This window comes from Dipodomys merriami, unplaced genomic scaffold (genome assembly GCF_024711535.1).
Source record: "Dipodomys merriami isolate MVZ:Mamm:240054 unplaced genomic scaffold, mDipMer1.0.p SCAF_12, whole genome shotgun sequence".
Lineage (NCBI taxonomy): Eukaryota > Metazoa > Chordata > Mammalia > Rodentia > Heteromyidae > Dipodomys > Dipodomys merriami.
This window is the reverse complement of record NW_027202493.1, coordinates 39294832-39320026: the sequence shown is the minus strand read 5'-3', so window position 1 is coordinate 39320026 and position 25195 is coordinate 39294832. Positions and strand designations below refer to the sequence as shown.

General features: G+C 50.5%; 1 protein-coding gene across 1 annotated transcript in view; it reads left to right on the top strand.

The window, feature by feature from the left end:
• Pebp4 (phosphatidylethanolamine binding protein 4) overlaps window positions 1-20357 on the top strand; it is a 169123-nt gene extending 148766 nt beyond the window's left edge. Inside the window, exons 5-7 of the mRNA XM_070016005.1 lie at window positions 7170-7215; window positions 9601-9714; window positions 20096-20357. Coding sequence (XP_069872106.1) covers window positions 7170-7215; window positions 9601-9714; window positions 20096-20193 — 258 coding nt within the window. The 3' untranslated portion in view covers window positions 20194-20357. The remainder of the gene's footprint in view (window positions 1-7169; window positions 7216-9600; window positions 9715-20095) is intronic.
• Window positions 20358-25195: the final 4838 nt, after the last annotated feature.

Below are 25195 nucleotides of genomic sequence, written 5' to 3'. Positions count from 1 at the left end.
TCATGGTACAGGGAGCGGATCTTGACATTTCTTAAGGGAAACAGGTACACAAAAATCATTGGCCATCCTACAGCCTGGGGTCAGGTGACACTCAGCTCCCAGTGGGACTCAGATCTGAGTGCTCCTTCTTACTACTACTTAGGGACCTCATTCCATCCACTTCAGTGACCAGCCCTCCTTTCTCCACCCCCAGGGCAAGAGAGCAGGCCATGGTTAATTGAATGGAAGCCTTTCTCTTGGCACAGGCCACATCTCCCCAGCCGGGTCTTCTCCAGGCTGGCATTCGGTGGCAGCCATGGCCCCTGGGGATCTCAGAGTCTGGGAGCTGTCAATGCCTTCCACTCACTTACCCTTTGTTAACTGCAGAATACACAGATTGCTGGGTAGCACTTTCCAGAGCTGTGCCTTTTCCTGGCTCCTTTGCCACTTGGCAGCTTGCAGGCAGCTGTGCAAAACAGCAAGCAGTTTTCTCATTCAGAGCCAGTGTCAGAGAGACTGGGACTCTGTTTCTATTTTCTTGCTCTTTAATTGTTGTTGTTGTTGTGTTTGTTTGCTTGTTTTTCATTTTCTATCCAAGGGTTGTTTTGCTCGTTTATCCTTCCCTCACTCATCTTTTTGTGCCTTACTTTCCAAGTGTAGGGGAATCCTTGTCCCAGAATTTTCTTTTTTTAAGTGACACTTCCCACTCAAGACAGGAGCTCGTAGCCCAGCCAGAACTGATTGAATCCTCCCGTCCAAATGGAAAGGAGGGAGTGAAAAGATTAAATCATCTCCCAAGCCCTGTAGGAAATGTGTGGCTGACCCTCCACTGGTCTGCTAGCCTCGGGACCTGGGGCATGGCAAAGGCCCAGGTGGGCGGCAGTTGCATGAACATAATTGCAAGGGAATGAGGGCACCAGCCAGCCAATATCCCTACTGGGACCAGCAACAGCCAAGCCCCCTTTCTCCCCACCCACTGGTGTTCACAAACCAAATCCAGATCCTTTACCTGCAGGACCCTGCACTGGAAAAAGGGGGGGGGCTGTCTCCCCACCTTCAGCTCTCAGATGTCCCCATGCAAACAGGAAGCAAAGGGTAGTGGTCAGCAGTGTTGCTGATCAAGGTAGCAAGGGCTAGAAGAGAAGTATTTCCTATGCCCTGAGTGTGCAGTGCATCCCAGGGCATGCAAAGACTGAGGCATGCAGCCCCTACCCCTTTATGTTAGCCCTAGTCTGATGAGGATAATGCCCTTGGCCTTTCAGTGCAAGGGGGTATTATGAGGTCAGACCATGAGGTAGTGCCCTGGAGAATAGTCACTAGAAACCTCGTAGAACTATGTGCTAAATATCACACATACACACTCATGCATGCATGCATGCATGCATGCACACACACACATGCGTACACACACACACACACACACACACACACACACACACACACACACACACACACACACACACACACACACACACACACACACACACACACACACACACACACACACACACACACACACACACACACACACACACACACACACACACACACACACTGCTTCCAGTACTATGTGTTTGACTTGGCCAAATGATTCAGAACAAGTCTTGTAAGACAGTCTATGGTCTCCCTGACTACGGGGACTTTTAATTATGGTCCCAAATTTCCCTAAGATTCTCATATGCCTAACTAGATTGAGAGAGAGGCAGTGGGTGCTGAAGTGAAAGGAAGCACATGTCCACAGAGTCCAGTGTCCTCTGCCATTAGAATAAATTTGCACTGGTATCTGGGCGTATAGCGCGGTGGTAGAGCACTTGTCTGACGTATGCAAGGCCCTAGGTTGGACCGGCAGAACCTCACAAAAATAATTTGTGCCTATTCCTATGCTAGACAGTTATGCACATACCAAGTACCCTACCCCCCCCCCATACACACAAACACTTATTCACCTAAGACTAACTTCTTGAAAAAGAAAGGGAACGATTCCTTTTTGTTGTTGTTGTTGGGGAGGGGGAGGTGTTGTGGGGCTTAATCTCAGAGCCTGGGCATTGTCCTGTTGTCCCCAAGCTTTTTTTTGCTCACGGCTAGTGTTCTACATTTTGAGCCACAGCACCATTTCTGGTTTCCTGGTGGTTTATTTGGAGATAAGAATCTCACAGCTTTTTCTTGTCCAGGCTAGTTTTGAAGCATAATCCTCAGATCTCAGCCTCCTGAGTAGCTAGGATTACAGGTGTAAACCACCAGTGCCTGGCTTTGATTACTATTCTTAAATCCTGAGCACATGAGGGTGAGTACTATGGAGCAACTTTCCACTCCTCCCCTTCCCTCTCTAGGTATGTCATGGGTATCAGCCTTTCTGAGCCCACAGGTCACTAAGGGGAAAAGTTACCTGCCTAAGGCTACCCCTGGAGTATAAAAGGTCCCAGAATGCCACCCCAACCACCCCAGGGACTCCTGTCCTGCCATTCTAAAAAACCGACCATTGGCATATAAACACACACGTTTCCTTCTCTTGTTCTGTAATGCCAAGACCCCTTGGGATTCTGCCAGCACCAAATCAATGGCAACCTTGAACCTCCAGAAGCATGAACCAAAACAAACCTCTTTTCTTCCAAAGTTGTTTGCATCAAGAATTTTGTAACACAAATGGACTATGACACCTATTATGTAACAATGCGTGCTCTTTGTGTTCTTTTCAATTAACATATTAATTGTTCAAAGATGTCTCATGGTGATATCTCCATACATGTTCATAATATACTTTGAGCATATTATATCACTTCCTCTATTACTTTCTTATCTTCCCACTTTTTATCATTATTGATGTGATTCATTATTCTATTTTCATATATGTATGGAATATATTGAATCTAACTCACCCCCAACATCTTCTCCTTACTCCTCCTTTCCTCTGATTCCTCTCCAAATAATCCCCCTTTCAGATTTATGTCATCTTTTTACAATCTAGAGTCCGCAGCTTAGCATGGTAACTTCCCATTTCACCTACTTTTTTCTACACAATTCCATTCTTTATGGCTGAATAATACTCCATTTTGTATATACCCATGCACATTTCTTTTATCCATTCATCAATTAATTCCATAGCTTAGACTACAGTGACCAACACTGGCTTATAGACATGAGAAAACAAGTATCTCTGTTGTGTGAAGACTTAGATATATGCTCAGGAGTGGCATATTGGGACTATCTGGCACTTTTATCATTATTTTTCTAAGGAACCTCCATACTGATGTCCCTAGTGGCTGCACAAATGTCCATTTCCACCACAGCATATGCGCATACCTCCCACATCCTGGCCAGCATCTGTTGTTGTTTGTTCTCTTGATGATTGCCATTCTGACACAGGTGAGATGGAATCTTAGTGTAATTTTGATTTGCGTTTCCTTTAGGGCCAATGCATGTTCTAGGTTCTGAGAACATGGCAGTGACAAGAGTAAAAATAATCGTGGCCTTGCTCAGTTTACATCATAGAGGGAAAGGTAGATTAACATATATCTGGATGTCATGACATACTATCTAGAAAAAAATACCAAATATAGATGCTGGATTGCAGATATATACTGTAGTTTAAGAATAAAAACAAGGTCGGGAAGAGCGTCGGCTGCGTTAGTTGGCTGTGACCTTTGATTGGGAGCCCAGGAAGGCTTATTTAGGAAGTGGTATTTTAGCCGAGATGGGAAAGAAAGGAGTGAAGGAAAGGAGTTAATACACGATGAAACTTTTAAGGTAAATCATGAATTCGAAATAGAGAGAAATGAAAGAGAAATTGAACTGAAAGAGAAATTGCCTTTTCAATGTTTCTGAGGATCAGAAACCCAACTGCGTCTACGCTGTTTGTAATTTCCATAATTATTTCCTTTTTTTAACCGAAGCATTTAGATAAGTTCTTTTTGAAAATGTCAACCTGTCTTCAGCGTCAGAAAGGGAAGGGAAGGGAAGGGAGGATTGGTCTGTGTTCGGCCCATCTTAAAGAGGTACAAGCACACCTGGAGCTGACCGGACAGGCGGCAGCATGGGCGAGAAGAGGACGCCCAAGCGGTGGTCTTAGCAGTTCCTTGCCTCCTTCAGGTTTTCTTTCAGAGTGTGCAGGTGTGGTGCCTGGGCTCATCCAACACTGGCGCCCTACCCAAGTCCCCTACCAGGTCCCCTCCCTGGTTCACCTCCTGGGCAGTGTTGGCACCTCTCAGTTTCCCCACTCACCTCCATCCAACTTCTTACAGTGATATCATGCTGCATGGGAGATTTTTTTTTTCCTTTTTGGCAGTTCTAAGGCTTGAACTCAGAGCTTCACACTTGCTAGGATTGTGTTCTACAACTTGAATCATGCCTTCAGCCCTGCTTTCTTTCTGGGGAGGTGGGGAGATGGTGATTTTGTAAATGGAGTCTAGTATACTTTTCCACCCAACTGTTCTCAAACTACAATTCTCTGGATCTCAGCTTCCTGAGTAGCTAGGACCACAGGCATGAGCCACCAGCTCCCAGCTCTTAAATGAGATTTTTTTTTTTCTGGTTGGTCATGGGGCTTGAACTCTGGACCTGGGTGCTGTCCCACAGCTCTTCAACTCAAGGCGAGCACTCTAGCACTTGAGCCACAGCACCACTTCCAGTTTTCTGGTGGTTAATTGGAGATAAGAGTCCCACAGACTTCCCTGCCCAGGCTGGCTTTGACCTACGTTCCTCAGATCTCAGCCTCCTGAGCAGCTAGGATTACAGGCATGAGCCACTGGCACCTGACTTCAATGAATTTTTTTTTAAACCCACAAACATATTTAAAGAGAGCTGATATATGGGATAGGGAACCATTTCCATTGTGGGCAATAGCTGTATACAATTTAAGGTTTGGTTTGGTGCTCTGGACTGAACTCAGGACCTTACATATGCTAAGCACATGTTCTACCATTGAGCCCAACATCCCCAGTCAATGTCTGTATCTTAGTAGTGGTCTTCTGAAAATGATGCCTAATAGCAGAGCAGTGGGCTTGTTGAGACACTATGGGAAGGCTCAGGGCAGTGCTGTACGATGAAAGGCCTGAGCCGTTGACTGGCCAATCTAGGGCCCATGGACCCTTCCTCCCCAACCATTCTGGGCTCTCCCAACTCATGGTTCTAATGCCTTGGGACAATTCATCTGACTCCTCCAGATCCCAACTTTCCCATCCTTTAGAATTTAGTCCCCCACAGCTCTTGCAGTTGCTGATTCCATGGTAAGAATACCAGTCCCTGCAGGACTGACCAGGGGAAAGGTTTACAGCCAAAGAGCCTAGCCACTCTCAACCCAATTCAAGCCAACCACAGTCCACTCATTACAGCAATTCTTCTGCCACGGGGCCCTTCCTGCCAACAAGGAGCTGCGTCTGTCCACAGGACAGGCCTGAGCTTGAACAGCCTAAATGCTCTCAGTGCTTCAGTCAAGTAGAAGGGACAGAGAAGGCGGAAAGGGCTGTGAGCCCAATCCAAGGGTAGGCTCGCCATTGTTACCAGGTGTCACAGTGAGTGAGAACTACACTCCCTGGGTGAAAGGAATGGGGAGGCTTCCCACCCTGAGCCAGGCCACAAGTCAGACTTTTCCCCAAGGCTCAGACTTGCTCCACACAAGCTGCTCCCGGACACCCTCCCCCTCCTCAAGCAGGCTCCAGCCCCTCCCTCTCTTCTCTGTTTATCACTTGGGTGGGACCCAAGCCTGTGGGGAACTGAAAATCAACAGCCAACCTGGATTGCTATTGTTTGGTTTAACCGAACTGCTGGCTGGGCGGCCTGGGAGGGGAATGAGGAGGAGGAGGAGGAGGCTGGGGAACACTGAGCAGGCGGCTTCCCTGGCCTGGCCCCCCCAGCTTTCTCCACGGGGCTACAGTAAGTAAGCAGAACTGTTTTGGGAAGGTGGCTGCTAGTTCCTGTGGACTCCTGACCTAGTGGCCTGGAAAGGATGGGAGTTTAAGGAAGAGGCCACCAGGCTCCAACCTCATCCTCATGCTGGAGCCTGGCCCCTCGGCCTCTTGAACACACGGGGGTCCTAATGCCAGCCCTAGACCACGCAAGGCCCCAAGCAGGGGAGTCAAGAGCCTGCATCCAGAAAAGGGCCAAGCAGGCCTGGGTGTAGACAGCCACTGGGTGCTCCAGAGCTACGGGAGTAGGGGAAGATGGGAAGAAAAGAGAGTGGAGGATACCTAATCTAGAAGGCTCTGGTGGAGTGGCCTGTCCTTCTAGCCTCCTGCCCCTTCACTCAACCAAGCATGACCTCGTCCCTGCTGAGTAAGCCTGGGGAAAAAGCGACTCAGGCCATATCAGCTAAAGATGAGGAGGTCAGAGGGGTTAGGAAGGATGAGTGGCCAGCCAGGGTTGGCTTTCTTCTATCCTGAGCCCCACTCTCCTCTCCTCCAGCTTTCTCTTCCATTTGCCACCCCCCCCCCGCCATGAACCCCCTCCAGGAGGCAAGGGGCAGGGTCTGCCCCCAGGAAGGGCTGGATAGAAAAGGGGCCAGGGCACAGTTAGGTGTTGGCAGAATCAATTAAGAGTCACGCTAATCACCATCATTAAGGTTATAAAACCCCACACCTAGGGGCCACAGGGCTCCCTGGCCTGGCCTGAGGCCCTGAGCTATGGCATGGACCCAGGGGCCCGGCTCCAGTCCCTTTCATCTGAGCATCTCCCGGTTCTGCACAAACAGTAATTAGCACCCGCCCCCGGGGAGCACCTCATTATCCCACAGACACTGAGCAGAGGGGAGGAGGGAAGGGAGAAAGAGGAGGAGGGAAACTGAGGCTAAAGAAACTTCCTTGAACTATGGGGTTGAGCAGGGAGTCAGGCAGGCCTGCCCCTGCTGCCCTCCCTCCCCCTCTGCCTGCTCAGATGGCCTCATTCGCCAAAGGCTGTGGGAGAGCCAAGCCCTCGCTAGGGCGAAGATGGGCTGAGAATGGTCAGAACGAACAGTTATGTCCTGTGCCCAGTATCGGGGTGCAGCCCTTTGGGACAGGTCCTTTCAGAACTTCCCAGATGCCCCGAGGCCATCCCCCCCCCCCCAAGACTCCCTGAGTCTGTCTCTAGAGCAGTTATACCCTTCCTGCTCCGTCCTGCTCCCCCAGGGAGAGGCAGCTTAGCAGACCAAGGGGACAGAAGCATGGGGGGAGGTCAGCCTTCACTGGGTAACCCAAGTCTCACCTTGTCTCTCATTTCAGGGCAGCAACATAAAGAAAGGAAAGATCCAGGGCCGGGAGTTAACAGGTAAGCAAGCCCTCTAGTACCCCCTTCCTCCAGCCAGGGAGCTGCTTTGTGATGTGTAAACAACAGCTCTGTAGAGTCTGATGTCATCCCCACAACTTCCTCACAAGGTTGCCGACATCCAAGTCATCTTATAAAGAGAATGAAACTGGGGGGCCGCAGGGCTGCCCTGTGACACAGGGTTAGTAAGGGACAGAGCTAGCTGGAGTCTGATCACAGGGGCCTGTAGGACTGGGCAGTGCTTGTAACTTCCAAGGCCCTCCCCTCCCTGCTCCCAGCACCCTCTTACTCCCATTCCCCCCACACACACACCCCTCCACCCCCAGGGTGCTCTCTGGGCTCCATCTGAAGAGATTGCTCAGGTGGTGAGCTCACTGCACACACATCTCTCAGGCTGTGAAGCAGCATGGGCTCAGGCTTCTGGGTCCCTGGTCTCACCTCCCAGAGCCTCAGTTTCCTCATCCAGAAAGTGGAGGCAGTTGTAAGTGAAGGTTATGCATCTAACCCAGGGTCTGGTCAGATGAGTGGCTCAATGGGTACAGAACTCCCTCCCCCCACCCCAGTCGTCCCCCCCCCCTTACATCTAGAGATTTTGAGTGGATGATTCTTTTGGTGAGCATGCCAGGATTGGGGTATGAACCAAGTGCCTGAAAGCTGTCCCTTAGCTTTTTCCACTCAAGGATGGCACTCTACCACTTGAGACCACTTGAAACACAGCTCCACTTCCAGCGTTTTGATGGTTAATTGGAGATAAGAGTCACATAGACTTTCCTACATAAGCTGGCTTTGGACCACAATCATCAGATCTCAGCCTCCTGCGTAGCTAGGATTACTAGTGGGAGACGCCAGCACCCAGGAAAGTGGATGACTCTGAAGTAATACCCCGGTGATGGGGTAAAGCCTCCAGGTCCCCTGAGGTTTCATCCCCCATTGCATGGAACAACCACTGACTTGAGTACAAACCTCTGACTTGTCCACACAGATTCCTGTCCTTGACGGTGGAATATGCTCACCTCAAGGGTCCTCAGCAACCCCAGTGCCCAACAGTCTTAAGGGATACTGCCCTGCCCTTCACACACCAATGCGCACAAAGCTCAGAATGCAGGGGCATTCAGCATTGGTGATACTGGAGAAGAAACACTGATTTACCTGAATTCACACACACACACAGAGTCTCTCCAAATCAACCTAGAGCTAGCCCCACAACTCTTCATATGCACAGATCTGTCCCTGTGTAAACCCTCAGACACACACACACACACACACACACACACACACACACACACACACACACACACACACACACACACACACACACACGTATCTGCGATGGGAAAGATGGAACAGTCAGGAATTCCCCCAGCTGTTGGCACGCTGTAAGCCCCGTGGCCGGAAGTGCATTATAAGGAACACTGTTAGCAGTGCCAAACAGTTGATTGCTCTTTTGTTTCAAGGTCTTGAGAATAAAGGAGGGGAACTGAACAGCCATGAAATACCCACCCGTGCTCCCTCCCACCCACAGCCTCATCCAAAACACTCCTTCCCCACCCTTCCCAGGAAGATTTTTGACTCCAGCCTGCTTCTCCTCTTTGGAGAGAGAGATGGAGAGAGGGGAAGGGAGTGGGAAAGAGCCAAGCACTCTTGGAAAAGACCCAGTTTGAAAGACCCTCATCTTGGCCAACAAAACCCTGGGTTCCTGAATACACTTGGGAGAAGAATGAGGGATATATCCACTCCATTTTTATCTCCCCTCCCCCCCCCAAGAAAACAAGCAAACAACAAACAAACATACAGAAAACAGTATGGAGGAAGAGTCAAGGGGAGGGAGATGAGCCTCTCTCCAAGGCCCCAAGCACCCAACTCCTTCAGCGCCTGTGATCAAACCTTTGAACCCAGTTCCACCCACTCCCATAACCACTTCCAGATCTTCCAAACCCAGCCAAGAAACTGGCTTCTTTAGAGATTGAGTTCATAAGGAAATGCTGAAAAAATAAATAAAAACCCACGGCCAAACACACTCACAAGGGAAGATGGGTTTCTCTTGAGACAGGAAACACAGCAGGATAGACTAAAGCAAAAACAGGACAACACCAACACCCTTGGCCCAGAAAGTCCTGGGAACCATGCCAAACCATGCCAGCACCTTAGACCTTCATGTTAGCCTGAAGCCTTTCCACTCTATTCCCCACTCCCCCCCCCGTCCCCCCCCCTCACCCCTGACCAAAGGTGAAATCCTCATAATGTCTAATGGGAGAGACTCAGAATGGTCAGCAAGGACCATAGAAGACAGGGACACTTTGAGCAGCTAAAGATGGCTACAAGCAGAACCTCTCTGCCCTGGGTAGCATGTACCTGAGCCCACCTATCTATTCTTTTCTTGTCCTGCAGCCTACCGCCCTCCCACCCCACCAGCAGCCACGGGCTTCCATCGCTACCAGTTCTTTGTCTATCCTCAAGGAGAAAAGATCATCTCTCTCCTTCCCAAAGAAAACAAAACTAGAGGTAAGGCTTTCCCATTCTCAAGGTGGATTCTAGGGCGAAACTGAAGCTTTGTGCATTCATGGGGGAGTTAGAGCCTTCATGTGGGAGTTTTAGAGCCTTGACCCCCACCCAAGAGTCTTAAAGACTGGGGTCAAAGGATGGGGTTTCTTGGTCATGAACTAAAATGAGGGTTCTAAGAGATGTTGGCTTTCTGTGTGGGGTCCTCCCAGAATAAATCCCGTAGACCAAGGAGCACCCCCAAAAACTTTGCACGGCATGTGCAGGCAGCACCCCACAACATCTCAGCAGGTAATTGTGCCCTATAATTGAGGCCAATCTGTGCTAGAGGGCCCTGGAATGCCACTCTGCCGGTCTGTCTTCATTGGTGGCTAATTGCTTGTTCTGCCCTGCCATCTTCAGTGGTAGGGCAAAGATGTCCCCAGACACACACCCCCCCCACCAGGTTCTCTGAGCAGCCCTCCATGAACTCTAGAAAGGACCCATTTTCTGTAGATTCCTAATGGCCAACCCAACCTGCTGGGCCTAGCCTTCACCCTTCTGTCTCCAAGGCTGGGCAGCAGGAGGAGCTGGGGCTGTGGTGACTCACCTGTGTGAGCCACACCCTTCCTCTAGCCTTAGATTTCTCTTCAGGAAAATGGGAAATAAATTAATCCCTATGCACTCCATCACCTCCCCAGTTTGAGGATAGAGAAGGCCGTGTAGAATGCACACGCGGCGGCAATCTGAAGGTACAAAAGGTGGCTCCCTCAGGCTGTCGGCAAAGGAACGGGGAGGGTAGGCATCAGCTCCCATTTCCTCTCCCCCAGTGACCCCAACCAACCTCCACCCACTGAGAAGCCAGCGCAGGCATTGTCACATACCCAATGCTTGAGGCCCCAAAGGAGAGGAGCCAGAGCCCAGGGAGGCAGTAGGTCCTGGCAGAGCAGTGGAGTCCTTGAGATGGGTGCCAAACACAGACCGCCAATGACAGGCGGGCCCAGGCACCCGAAACTGCGTCAGTGCCACCTTTCTACCCATGAACCCTCCCCAGGTGCCCTCAGCCCCTGGCCAACCTGCAAGACTCTTTCACGGCTCTGCCAAAGACACACTTTCAAGTTTCCATACAAAGAGACAAGGGAGTAAAAAGTGCATCTCCCCCAGGCCAAACAAGTTTCTTCAGCATCCTGGGTACCAATCTCTCCAAAGATGTCAGGAAGCCCCTTCTGCCAGCCCAGCGATCGTCACGCACACCGTCTCCTACAGCATTCCCTAACCTGAAGATTCACACGGAGTTAAAGCAATGTCTCAGGTCCCCCACCCCCCCCTTGAGATTCCAGGGGCCCAACACCAAAGTCTTGGGCAGAATCATCCTCAGACAGGATCACACCGAGGAACCTCTCCAGGCGCTTGCTGTCTGTGGCAGGATGGAGTGGGAAAGCAGAAGCATTCAATGATGCCAGGAGGAGCAGTTTGTGACAGTGGCAAAGACACTGCCCAACTCTGCCAAGCCAGGGCTCCTGAGGTCCAATCACAGATTCACCTCCAGGAGTCACAGTGCCCAGAACACAGATAGCAAGGCAAAGATGCTAGAAATGTGTGGGACCTGAACTCCATTAGCAATCTCTTGGGATCTTTGCTAGAACTACAGGCACACAACATACCCATGGCCCACCTTCCATTTACAGGAAAACTTAGAACGTGGGCATGCATCTGAGCCAAATTCTCTTGGGCACCTGTGCCGTTTTCATTTGCTCCCAGACGACAGCCTCGGCAAAGGCTCCAGCCTTGCCATGGGATGCCTTCCACGTAGGTGTGCTGTGGCCTGTGGAGAAAACTCAATCCCAAGGTCCCAGGGGATTGGTTTTTTCCTTGCCCTCAAGGGGCTTACTGTGCACTTTGGAACCAATGTAATAACAACACAAAGCAGCTTATCATCAAGTGCTTCCTTACATGCTTCTGACTGTGAAGGACCCCCCTTTTGTTGCTGGGGGGATCCCCCTCTGTCCAGGACAGCATAGTCTCTTCAACAAGGGGAAGGGAGCAAAGGTGCTTTTAACATAGGATGGGGAAACGCCACTTCTACTGTCTAGTGATATAACTTTGGGGTGAATCAATGAACCTGTATGGGCCTGCATTTCCTCTCTAGAGAATGAGGAGGTGATCATTTGTAGCCCATCTACAAATCTTCGGGACCCTGAGGCTCAGTGGAGAAGGCTGGGGATGTGGGCTAAGCCCTGTGGAAGAAGATTGGAGTCCTCGATGGAAGGAAAAGAGTTCCCTGGGCCAGGGAAGCTAGAGGCAGTGAGGGGCTGGCATGGATAAACTCAAGACGATTGCAAAAGCAGAAACAGCAGTCTTTGCACAATGCCAGGCTCTGAGGGCCTGGCATACTGTAAGTGCTTGGGGACTCATGGAGCCCCAGGCTGGACTGACTCAAGGAGGCCAGGGCACAAGGCCTTGCCAGAGAATGCAGGTCCAGGGACTTGCCTTGGTCTGATTTTTCTCTCCGTGGGAATGGAGCCGGGAGGGAAGGGTGTGGCATAACCAGCTTGGACGTCCCAGGTGAACAGGCAGGAGCAGCATCTAGAGACTAAAGGGGAAAGGTCAGGCTGGGTATGGGAATATCCCTGGGGACAGCTCGCCTAGCCAGCAGGGCAGTTAGAAGAAAGTTTTGCAAAGCAGTTTTGAAACCAGAGTAACCTACAGGCTCCCAGTGTGGTGCAGGGTTCGAAAAAAACAAGTGAAGAACCACTCTGTTGTTGATGATGGTGATGATGATGATGATGATGATGAGGCTGTAATTCAGGGCCTGGACACTGTCCCTGAGTTCTTTTGCTCAAGGTTAGTGTGCTACCACTTTGAGCCACAGCACCACTTCCAGTTTTCTGGTGGTTCATTGAAGATCAGTATCTCACTGACTTTCCTGCCCAGGCTGGCTTCAAATTGCACTCCTCAGGTCTCAGCCTCCTGAGTCGCTAGGAGTACGGGCATGGGCCACCAGCACCTGGTAAGAATCAGCCTTTTAGGAATCGTATTCTAGTCCTGTTTGAGCACTTGTCCTCCCTAGAAACTCATGTGTGAATGACAGAAAAGGGTGAGAAGAGAGCTTGAGGTGATCGTACTGAATCTGCCATGACTGTGCGGAGGATGACGGGTGGCATTTCAGAGCCTAGGGGGTTAAACCTGTCCCCTGGATCCCTCTTTATCCTGTGACTCAGCACAAGTGCATGTGGTCAGCAGATGAGGACCTTCACACCCTCATTGAGGCCAGCTCCAGTGGCTCACACCTGTAATCCTAGCTGCTCAGGAGACTGAGATCTGAGGATCAAGGTCCAAAGCCAGCTGGGGACAGGAAAGTCTGTGAGACGCTTATCTCTAGTTAAGTATCAAAACGCCCGAAGTAGAGAGCTGTGGCTCAAGCGGTAGTACTCCAGCTTGAGAAAACAGAAAACAGCTAAGGTGCAGCACCAACCCCGGAGTTGTAGCCCCAGTACCAGCACAAACAAACAAACAAAAACCCTCATAGTGAGAGCTTAAACAAGCCATTTCACATCTCTGGGCCTATTTCTACCTCATCAAGCCAACAGGTTAGACTAGCTAGTCCACCGTGGAATGACCTAGAACTGATTTACTGTCCACTTCCTGAGCTCTTGCACCTCTGAGTTGTGAATGGAGACAGCTGAGCAGGCTTGACTGGCAAGACCAACCCCAGATATTGGTGTGTAGGGGTATGTGTGTGCGTGTTGGTTGGTTGGTTGGTTGGTTGGTTGGTGCTGGGCTTGAACTCCTCACTCCAAGCCCTCTCCTGTCATGTCCCCATCAGAGACCTGCTCTCATGGTGTTCTGATAGACTTCCTTAGGTACCTGCTTGGGTCTTGCTTATATCAATCAATCTTGTTCTCCTCACGTTGGCCCTGCTACCACCATGAGACTCTAAATTCCTTGAGAGCCAAACTCACCTCTGACGTCCTTCCTTTTATCACTTCTCTGTGCCCAGCCCACCAAAGGCTCACACATGTGCGTGTATGTCTGTGTGTGTGACCCATATATCCACATTCACAAACCATTTACACACAGCATGTACCTCCATGGTTAATGTCCTCCAACACCTGAAGAGGCAGCCACCTCTGTAAGCACCGTGCCCGCAAATGACAGTCTCCCCTTACACATCCTCCCTGTCCCAGGCCCAGGCAGGCAAAGCAATCTCTCCGCCATCCTCTGACCTTCACCTTGCTGACCGCACCAGGTCAGATGGGCAGGACAGTGCCCAGAATCCGCCCCCCACACACACACACACACACACATGATGAGTGAAACACCCACCGCAGTGAGTGGTTTGGATGTCCGAAGGTTTGCAGTTAACAGAAAGATGGTTTTGTTCTGAATCCTGGGGAAGGGCTGTTGACACTGTTACCAGTTCCCCGGGAATCCTTCCCTCAGCCCAAACTACTACACTGCTGGACCCCGACACAGACACAGACAGGAAGCAATTTGCATCCTGCAGTCCTGAGCCTGAGAAAGTTCAACCTAATCAGTGGCTCCTTCCTAGGGGAAGGCGGTGGTGAGCCTCAAACTTCTGGGGGGCTGTGGCTCCCCATGCCATACCTCAGCCACTTCACCCAGAGGTGTCACAAGCCAGCCTCATGCTCTCTCATGAATGAGTCAGGGAATTCCTCCCTGTGTCTCACAGGGTAACAGCTAACTTGCCACAGCCAGAGTCAGGGACCAAAGGAACAAGGCAGAGAGGGAGCTGGGCACGCACGAGTGCTGGGTGTGGGGAAGAGAGGAGGGAAGAGCCCTAAGAGGAAAGAGAAGCCTGCCTCCAGAGCAGCTGCATCCTCAGACTGTCCCCCTCCAGCACGCACACACACACATACACACACCCCACCAAAAAACCCAAACAAACAAACAGCCCACCCCATGACCTCCCACAGTGGTTCACCTGGCCAGGTTCCCAGAATCCCCCAGGGCCCAGCCTGTGATCACCGTGCAGGCTTGTGGCAGGCAGCTCCCTTCCGCCTCTGAAGGGTCGCACCCACCAGGCAGGGCCAGTAGCACTGGGGACTGGCAGCCATCCAGCCGGGGCCATGCTGGGCAGCCCTCAGACAGGCACCCTTGGCCAGGAGCTACCTAAAATCTCTTCAAGCCATAAGTCCAAAACATCATCCTTACACACATTAGAGAAATCGTGGAAAACCCACAGATGTCCCCCAAATTCCAGCCCAGTTCAGCAAGCAGTTGCTACTCCCAACTATTGGAGCTGATAACTGTGAGTAAACTTGGCAGCTTGGACCCCCTTATTCCCCTCCCCACTTTTCTTCCCCCTTAGCCTCAAATAGAGGAGGAAGGAGACTGGCTGATCCAATCAGCAGTCAGCCTTCCAGAGCTAGGCAGAGACCCCAGGGGTAGAGCCTGTGCCCTACCCGCCAGTCCTCCTGGATTCTCCCCTCCAGAGGAGACTGGGTAGCTCCTTGCTCTCCTGGAATGGCCCAGCCTCTCTCCTGCTCACTCAAACCAAAGTCCCAGTGGTCCTTCCATCCCAAAGCCTCTCAAGTCAGCTGGATCAGCCACTCAGCAAATACGCTCTAGGAGTAATTGGATGTGATGGAACGAGGGCTTTTCAGCTCCTCAGTGAAAGTCTGTGGATGTCATTTAATGGCACAAAAAATAAAAGGCTCAGGCCTCCCGCCTACCAGTGCCAGGACATCATTAATCTCCGCAGAAAGGCATCAGCGTTCCATCATTGCAGCCAGCCCCGATGAGCCAGACAAATTACAGACCTGAGCCTGGCCCTCGTGGGGTGGTTATTAGGTTGGAGTTGGATTCCTGTTGTTTTCTTCAGGGCCACTTCTGTCCCCTGACCAGAAGTGGTGACCTGCCAGGTGATAGAGTGGAACAGGGGGGAGGGGAGGGGGGAACAGGGTATGGATCTTAGTTGGCCATAGCCTGGAGGCACAGGGCAGCTCAGAGTCATAACCTGGGTCACTGCAACAGCTGCCCAGGGCAGAAGGCCAACTGCCAAGGGTTCAGCACTCCGTGCCTTGCTCTCTCGTTCACCTGAATGGAGGCCAGCCTCCATCAGCCTCCCAACTCTTACATCCCAGACTGAGAGGAAAGCATACCTCAAGGCCGCCAGGGAAGGACCAAGTAGCAATTCAGGTGGGAAACGTTTGTTGGCTAGAATGGGCCAGGCAGCTGTCCTAGGCTGGCAGGGGACCTAGGAATGAGGCTATTAAAGAGACTCTGGGCAGCAGTGCCCTGACCAAGGCCTCCCTTCCAAGGATTGGTTTGTAATTTACCTTGTGTTAATTATGTTACATCAGAAACTCATGGAGGCCGGGCACCAGTGGCTCACACCAATAATCCTCACTACTCAGGAGACTGAGATCTGAGGATCACGATTCAAAGCCAGCTCAGGCAGAAAAGTCTTTGGAGACTCTTATCTCCAATTAATCAACAAAAAGCCTGAAGTGGAGGTATGGCCCAAGTGGAAAAGCATCAACCTTCAGCAAAAAAAAAGCCAAGCAAGAGCTCAAGGCCCCCAGTTAGAGTCCTAATATTGGCACACGTGCGCACGCGCACACACACACCTGGAACTGATGGAGGGCAAGAGTGAGATTGGATAAAGAAGCCACCACCTCCCATGCCTGACAGAGGCCTAGGGAGGCCCTGCCCCCTCAGCTCACAGCACACACACTCTGCATCTGATTGCCCCATTCTTCTCAGTCCTGCAAGGGGGTGGGGACTAGACTAGTTAGAGCATCACTTTCCCAGTCTCCCCAGGCCTGCTTAGCCCCGACAGGCCCAACAAAGCTGGCCAGGAGTAGCCAATAACCACCTCCAAACCAGGCAAAGCCAGCTCTGTAGATCCAGGACCTGAAGATGAAAAGCGAGTGTCAACACATGCCCCAGGCCATTTCTAACTATCGCTCCCAAGAACTGCTCCCAGACAATCCCTGCAGCTTGCTGGTGCTCAGCAGGTCAGGCATACAGAACCCCTGGCTTTTAGAGGAGCTTTCCTTACTCTCCCTTCATCCCCTCCCACAAGACATCGCTGAACTTCACCCTAGCTCCTCTAACCTCAGCACTGGCCAGTAAATAAGGGGGTGATGGCCAGATAGGGCTGCTGGAGCTGGCTCTACAAGATAGGGGCCACCCCAGGGGACCAGGCCCCTGCTGGAAGGCTCCAGAACACCAGAGGCCGTCTCCTTCTGGAAGCCTCTGCCCTGTGGCAGGAAGAGTCTGGCGGGCTACCGGTGCAGCCATCCCGCCCCCTTCCTGCATGGCAGGGGCCTCCTGCAGCTCAGGGACAGAGCAGTGCCATACAGGAAGGGGTTTTCCTCTGAGTGGTGACCACGGAAGCCACAGCTCCTCATCTCTCCCCACACGCCCCTGAGGGCCTGACTCACCCCCTCTTTCTTCAAGAACTTGCTTGGGGTCAGTTCCTCTTGCCCTGTGTGGCAGGAAACTAGTGGGGGCTGTGAGGAGTCCTGAGTGAGCCAGAGAAGGAGGCGGCCGGACGCTAGGGCCTGACGTTGTGCAGCAGCTGCCCAAGATGCGGAGAACCACAGGACAGTTGGCAATGGGGCTGAGCCGGAGCCTGAGGCTCCGGGGTCACGGGATGCACGCAGGAGGCATCTTGTAGCTCAGGGAGGCCTCGCTGTCTGGCACGAGGTGAGGCAAATGAGGACTCATGTGGGTACAGGGGATTTCTTTCCACCCGCCTGCCCTGATCTCGTGATGGGTTTCAATTCCTTCAATTGCCCACCCAGGTTCCTTCCTGCCCTCCTTGATGGGGAAAGCCACCTTGTCGCCTCGGGTGTGCCCTGCACCAATTCACCATGAGCTTTTTCCCTGGCACGCACACATGTGCACACACACACATACACACACACATGCACACTGGGGTGCATACACATATGTATGTATGTATGCAAACATACATCCTGGCCTACAAAGGTTGTACCAGGAAGGACACCAGTCTGCACCATGGAAGTACCTAGTGCAGCTAGCATCCATCTAAGGTCAAATTCTTAGCACCTGGGTCACCCTGCCTCCAGGACACTCCTGCAAGTCCCCCCTCTCTCGAGGCCTGGGCCCATAGTTGCTGGGTAAGACAGCACTGAGGGAATGTCAAAGGGCCTTGCCCACATCTGTGCCCTCTAAGAGCTTCCTCAGTGGAGCCCCATTCTAGAGGTTCCATCCCCCCCTTCCCTCTGTGGTTCCCAATACTCACAATTCTCCACCTAAGCGAGTGTTAGTGTGTGAAAGCTCCTGGAGCACCACCAGGCACACAGGAAGTCCTACAGGGGAGTACTGTTGTTATTGTGCTTGTGCCTGCTTGACTTTGAGATTAAAATTGTCCTGGCCTAGCCAGGCACCAGTGGCTCCTACCTATAATCCTAGCTCCTCAGGAAGCTGAGCTCTGAGGGTCTCAGTTCAAAGCTAGCCCAGGTAGGAAAGTCCCTGGGACTCTTATCTCCAATTAACCACCAAAAAGCCGGACATAGAGCTGTTTCTCAAGTGATAGAGTGCTAGCCTTGAGCAAAGAAAGCTCAGGGATGTCATTGTCCGGGCCCTGAGTACAAACCCCAGCACCAGCAGCAACATAAATAAATACATAGTTCTGCCCTTTGGAACATCTTTGCAATGCCAATCACCCCTGGGAGGGAAGGAGAGCTGTAGGAAGAATATTAAGATAGACTCAATTTCTCTGTCTTTATGAAAAGGAGGGTGTAGGTGTACACACAGCGGCCTGTGAATCTTAGGTGAGTCTAAGAGAACTTCTAGGCTCTTAGCTCCTTTCCCTTATCTGTCTTGGTATCAGAAATGACTGGTCTTGGCCAGGAACTGATGCCTGTAATCCCAGCTCCTCAAGAGGCAAAAGCAGAAGGAGCAGCAGTTGGAGGCCACCTGGGCCTAAGACATAGCGCCTCTCAAATACAAATAATAAATAGTCTGGGGTGTGGCTTACACAGCCGAGTGTTAACCTAGCATGTGTGAGGCCCTGAGTTCAATCCCCAATACTAAAGAAAAAAAAAAGGGGGTAGGGGGGTGAGGAGAAAAAAAGAACTAAATGACTAGGTGACTGGTCTCCAGCATCTCTTCCATATCTGATCTTGCTCTGCTCTGGACAAGGCCTTCCCCAAGAGCTTTCTCCACCCATTGCTAAAGTAACAAAAAGAACCAACATGCTGGCGCCGGTGACTCACACCTGTAATCCGAGCTACTCAAGAGGCTGCGATCTGAGGATCTCGGTTCAAAGCCAGCCCGGGCAGGGAAGTCCGAGGGACTCTTATCTCCAATAAACTACTAGAAAACTGGAAATGGTGCTGTGGCTCAAGCGGTGGAGCACTGGCCTTCAGCTGAAGAGTCCAGGGACGGCGCCCAAGCCCAGAGTTTAAACCCCACCACCACTACTAACCAAAAAAAATAAAAAAGAACCAACAAACACCAAAAGCACAAGAAACTGCAGGACACATGTAAATTCCACCTCAATTTAAATTTCAGACAAACAGCAAAAACTGAAAAATAAAACTTTAGTACACTCCACACAACAGGTGGGATACACTTACACAACCAACCTTTTGCTGCTTATCTGATATCCAAACTTACCGAGGCTTCCTTTATTTTCCTGGCAACCATTGACGCAGGGTGCCCGAGGCTCAGGGTTTGGGAAACAAGAGCGTGGGAAAATGCCTCTGACCAGTTTCCTCAGCCTCTCCCCAGTGCCCGGGGCTGTGCCCTGCTTACCCTGCATGTCCACACTTGCCTTAGATGTACCCCTGTTGGGTTGGCTCCCCTCTGAGGTCCCCTCCAGCCTGGGCAGTGACTGGACTTCTCCAACCCCAGCCTAGGGATGTGTCTCCCTCTGTCCCTGCCCCTCCAGGATCCAAGTGCTGTTCCTCTACCTCCGCCTGAGGAAAGAAGCACTGTGGCCGGGGGTCAGTGGAAGTCCGGAGGAGACGTCTGTAGGCAGGGCATAGATCCCCACCAATCATAGCCCCAGCAGCTAAGATGAGCAGGTGTCATGGGTCTTCAGTCATGGGGTCAGGAGATCCATGGGGAAAAGGGTATGGGTAGAGAGGGCGAACTGCTCACCGACTGGCATTTCCTTTCTGCCTAGATATAAAGACAAATGTGCTAAGTAAAGGGCCCTGGAGAAGGAAGCCCAAGATGGCTTTGGTTCATCCTCTAACAAACAGGCACCTAACCCTCTGCCACTTCTAAGGGCTGTGTGAGCATCCGTGGGCCACCTCTAACGAGGAGCCAAGAGGCACTGTCCCCCACAGCCCGGTGGCCAAGGCCATCATCTGCTGTCTCCCTGTCAGGCCGCTCCCGGCTCTCGAGAACAGAGTTCTCTCTCACTGCCTCCCTGTGTTCTATCTATCTGTTCTTCTAGGCTCTTGGAAAATGGACAGCTTTCTGACCCGCTACCAGCTGAATGAGCCTGCAGCAAGCACCCAGTTCATGACCAAGAATGCTCAGGACCCAAAATAAGAGGAGACATCATGGAGTCCAAGTCCAAGGACAAGCAGAGATAACTGTTGGGGAGATGATGGGCCTCGCCTCCCAGGTGTGTGTCCACATCACCCATCAGTCCGAGATGGAACACCCTCTGGGTATGAACCCCTTCTCTTCCAAATTAAAATCATATCATCCAAGGCTTGGTGTTTTGCTTCCTAACCTATCTTCCTTCAACACCAGCAAGGAGGAATCAGCCAACGTCCAGCCCTGGGATTTGGGACTTTCTTATAAATGAGAGCAGATGGGGCTGAGGGCTGGTTGGAGCGCGAGGAGGTAGAGAGCTCTAGGCCTAAACTGACAAGTTGTTCATCCTTTCTAAGACTCTGACTCCTCAACTGGTTATCAAGGTAGAAAGAAGCATTAGAGGACCATTGATTTGTCACCTTGGGTCTTGCCAGTTCTGCCATTCACAGCATGCCCTCAATGAATGTTCTCACACCCATTTTGGCCAGCGTGGGGGAAATGGGGCAGACTGCGCAGTTAATAGGGACTCATGAAGCTTCTGGTCCAGTGGGAAGGGTTTTATGGCTTATCAACAAACCGTAACAAGTGCTTCAGGGCCTAGAAGGGGCCTGGTTTCTTATGGGAGTCAAAGGCTCAGACAAGACCTCTTAGAAGAAGTGCTGTTTAATGTCAGAGCTTCAGAGCAGGACAAGGGTTAACTCTGTGAGCAGAGACAAACCTTTGCCAAGCTGCCGTGGCTAACACAGGCATGAGGGCATCTTCCAGGAAAGGAAAGGCCAGTAGTGGAGCTGAAACAAAGTATATGCAAGGAAGGAAACAGCATAGGATAGGTGGGCAAAGGTCACACCATGCCATGTTGATTTTGGATTGTATCCTATACAGCAATGGGAAATCATTGAACAGTAAATAGAGTGGACAGAAATAGGTGTCAGATCGGATATGTGCTTTTAAAAAGCTGTAAGTGACATGCTAAGTTATTCAGGATCCCAGGCATCCACACAGAGTAAGACCCAAGGAAGATACTCTTAGAGGAGGAACACAAAGGCACAGGGTTTGTGTGCCTCTGACAATATGGTTATCAAAATGAACTCCAGGAGATGGAAACAAGAGGTTTTTTTTTCCTTTGTTGTCATTTTGTCTTGTTTGTTTGTCTATCTATCTTTGGGAGGGCAATGGGGGCTCAGAACTGGAGGGACAAAGAGTGAACAAATGCAGCGATGGTACTCACTAGACACTACGTTGAAAATGAACTATATAATTTGTGCGTGGAGATGGGAGGGAAACCTGGGTTAAAGTGATAGAAGGGATGACACTGTCCAAAAAGAAATGTACTCCTCACCTGACAGGTAACTGTCAGCCCTCTGTACATCATCTTTATAATATTGATAATATCATTTTTTAACTCAGGAAAAAAATCTCTAAGGGAGCCAGGTGCTGGTAGCTCACATCTGTAGTCCTTGCTACTCAGGAGGCTGAGATCTGAGGATCATGATTTGAAGCTAAGCCTGAGCAGGAGAGCTTGTGAGACTCCTATGTCCAATTAACCACCAAAAAACCGGAAGTGGAGCTGTTGTGGCCCAAGTGATTCCAAATCTTGAATGGAAAAAAAGAAATAAGGGACAGTACCCAGGTCCCAAGTTCAAATCCAGCACACACACACACACACACACACACACACAGAGCTGTGAGGAATCTCATTTTGTATTGGCATCTAAGCACTACAGATTCCTCCCTTTTTACTTTCCCACCCAAGGATTCCCTGGAGACATCTATAGGCTGGCCCCACACAGACTTTAAGCCATGGCTTCTCAGCTCCCTTCTTTCTACTCTAGTCTTCTGTATCCTTTCTCCAATCCCTCCCTCCCTCTCCCCCTCCTGGACCCCCCCCTCCAAACTCTTCCTCTAGGAGTTAGTAAGTCAAAGAGACATTGGTGACTCAAGTGTGCAGAGTACTTTGAGATCCAAGCATTATCTTGAATATGAGGAGCAAATGCTTAGACTCTAAAGGGCATGGATGCCAGCTCAGGACAAAAGCAACCTCCCCAGTCCTTCAACCCCACCAGGAAAGCCTGCAAGGAGAGCTCAAAGAAGAAGCAACAGCAAGGATCCCATTTACACTGTCATGGAAGGAAGCCTTGGAAGAAACTGTTTGGGTCCCCTATCCCCTGGGACTTTCCTCCACGGCTCACACCCCACCCAGTGCATGGTGTAACTGGCAGCTCCAGCTGGTGCCCAGTGCCAGGATAAATAGAAGGTCAGCTTGCTTAAAACACCCCCGAATCCAGACATATCCTCCCTCTTCTGCTTTTAATTCCTTGTGGCTAGTGTGTTTATTTTGAGTAAGGGAAAAAAAAATCGGATGTTTATCCTTCGAGGAAATTATCAGCTTGCTTCTTTCCCTCCCCCCACCCCACCCCCTTTCTTTTGCCCTGATGTTTGGAGCTTTGACTTTAGTTGCAGGGGAGACATGGCCCCCAAAAGTAGAAAAAAACACCACCACAGCTGGCTCAGCTCTAGGCTGAAGCCAGGCCATCCCTGGAAACCACAGCAAAGGACAGCGTGGGGCAGAGGGCGGAGGGCCATGAAGGACCTGGGGGGACCCAGCCTTGACTGCTTTTCACCTGCAGAGTCCTTTGGGTCTCTCACCCCTTCTGTTTTCTCTGCCTCCAAGAGGAAACAAAAGGAACATGTAAATTGCTTTGAGATCCCCAATGAAGCAACCAAGAAAAACATAAAGGAACATTCTGACCTGTGATCAGGGAAAAAGAAGACTGACATTTTTGACATGCTCTGGAGTCTTGAACTTGTAATCCTGGCTACTCTGGAGGCTGAGATCTGAGGCTCACAGATAGCAGTCAGCCCAGGCAGGAAAATCCACAAGACTCCTATCTTCAATTAACCCCCAGAAAGCCAGAAGTAGAGCTGGGGATCAAATGGTAGAACACCAGCCTTGAGCAAAATAGCTAAGGGGACAGTGCCGGGGCTTTGAGTTCAAGTCCCAATATCAGCCCTAAAAGAGAAGAAGAGAAGGAAGAGGAAGAGGAGGAGGGAGAAGACTGACATTTTGTCATCATCATTATCTAATTCCATTTCTTGAGAACGTTCTACTTACCAGGCACTATCAAAAGTTTTGCGTGAGTATCATGTAATATATCCCCACTCCAATTCCTAGTCTACCTGGTTCTTCCTACCTATTCATACAACAGTCTACTAATGCAGGTTGAGGAGAGATAAGGAAGGCAACAGATTCCCTTAAGTTTAAGGAATGTATCTTCTGCTCACTAAATGGTAGTGCTGGAACCTGATGTTAACTCAAGCCCTCTGACTAGTATTTAGAGGTAAACAACACTCTAATTTACTTTTTGGGCAATATAAAATAAAAGTCAGGTCTCTGATTCGTTCGAGAGCTAGACTGGGCCAAAGAGGGAAGGCTGGAAGTTCCAGATATTAAAGCTTTAGCCATCCTGGACCAGGTATGATTTATGAGGAAGGTTAGAGCTTCTGAATACTCAAAGCAACAGCCTGGCTGAGTACAAGACCTATTACCACCCTTCCCCAGCTACCTAAGGCTACTACCTCAGCTCACTGAGTCACTCCTCTTACCTGCCCCCACACACCTATGTGCTGCTTTAGGAAGAAAGGTGGAAAAGGAGAGAAAGCCACTGAGGAAGATGCACAGGTGATGATACTGGTGATGGTGATGGTGATGGTGATGGTGGTCATAGTATCGATAATAATTATGACGGTGGCGGTGATGATAATGGTAGAGATAGTGTGGTGATGGTGACAGGAATAATGGTGATGATGGTGACGGTGACAATGACAGTGGTGATGGCGCTTCGTCCTGATAGCAATGGATCCAGGTATTAGAACTGAGCAGCCTTGAAATAAGAAGACATTTTAATATATGCATTTGGTGATGCATTCTGTTGGCTGGTTGGTTGGTCTTTGCTGCATTAGGGAATGAATATAAAGCCTCATGTTGCTAAGCAAGCACTGTGCCATTTGAGACATAATTCCAAGTCCTTTTTGTTTTTAATTTCTTATTTTGCTAGTCCTGGGGCTTGAACACAGGGCCTGGGCACTGTCCTGGAGCTTCTTTTGCTTAAAGTTAGCACTTCTACCACTTGAGCCACAGCACCACTTCCAGCTTTTTCTGTTTATGTGGTATTGAGGAATCAAACCCAGGGCTACATGCATGGGAGGCAAGCACTCTACCACTAAACCACATTCCTAGCCCTTTAATTTGTTTTTTAGACAGGGTCTCATGATTTTCTCACAACTAGCTTTGGATCAAAATCACCCTTTGCCCCTTCTCCTCTCAAGTCGTTGAGATTACAGATATGCACCACTATACCCAGCTTGTTTCAGAGATAGGCTCTTGATAACTTGCCAGAACTGTCTTTGAGCCTTGTTCCATCCTCCTGTCTCTATCTCCTGGGCAGCTGTACTACAGGCATGCACCACTAGGCATGGCTGGTAGTGTATTTGTAACACAAATTTTCTCACCAAAGAGGCCTCAGTGCACATAGACTATCTACCACTTGGGCAGCCTAGTGACCTTAAACATCTCACTTAACTCTTCCAGACCTATTTCAGGTGAAATAAACAGTGTGATGGAAATAAATGCCTTCCTCCCAAGCGAGGTTACGATGGTTGAGAATTAGCAGTGGAGACACCTGAGCACAATGCCTAGCTTGCAGGCTGTTCCGTAAACATGTGCTTTCCTCTCCTTTCCCTACCTCCACCGCACCTGTTCTCCCCAACGCTGCTGGAGGCAGCAGGGAGACCTAGAGTAAAGAAGCACCTCTCCCACAGGAATCTTTCCCAAGAGACCCATCAGAGCTCGGCAGCCCCAGGGGTAGAACCTACTGCCAAGGGAGCCTCAAGCTCCATCCCAGAATCCCCCTCCCAAGCTAAGCAAAGCCTTGGGTGGGAAGACGCCCAGTTCCTTAGCAACTAGCAAGCATTTCCTATAAAGACAAAGACCCTTCACTCAGAATGCTTCATT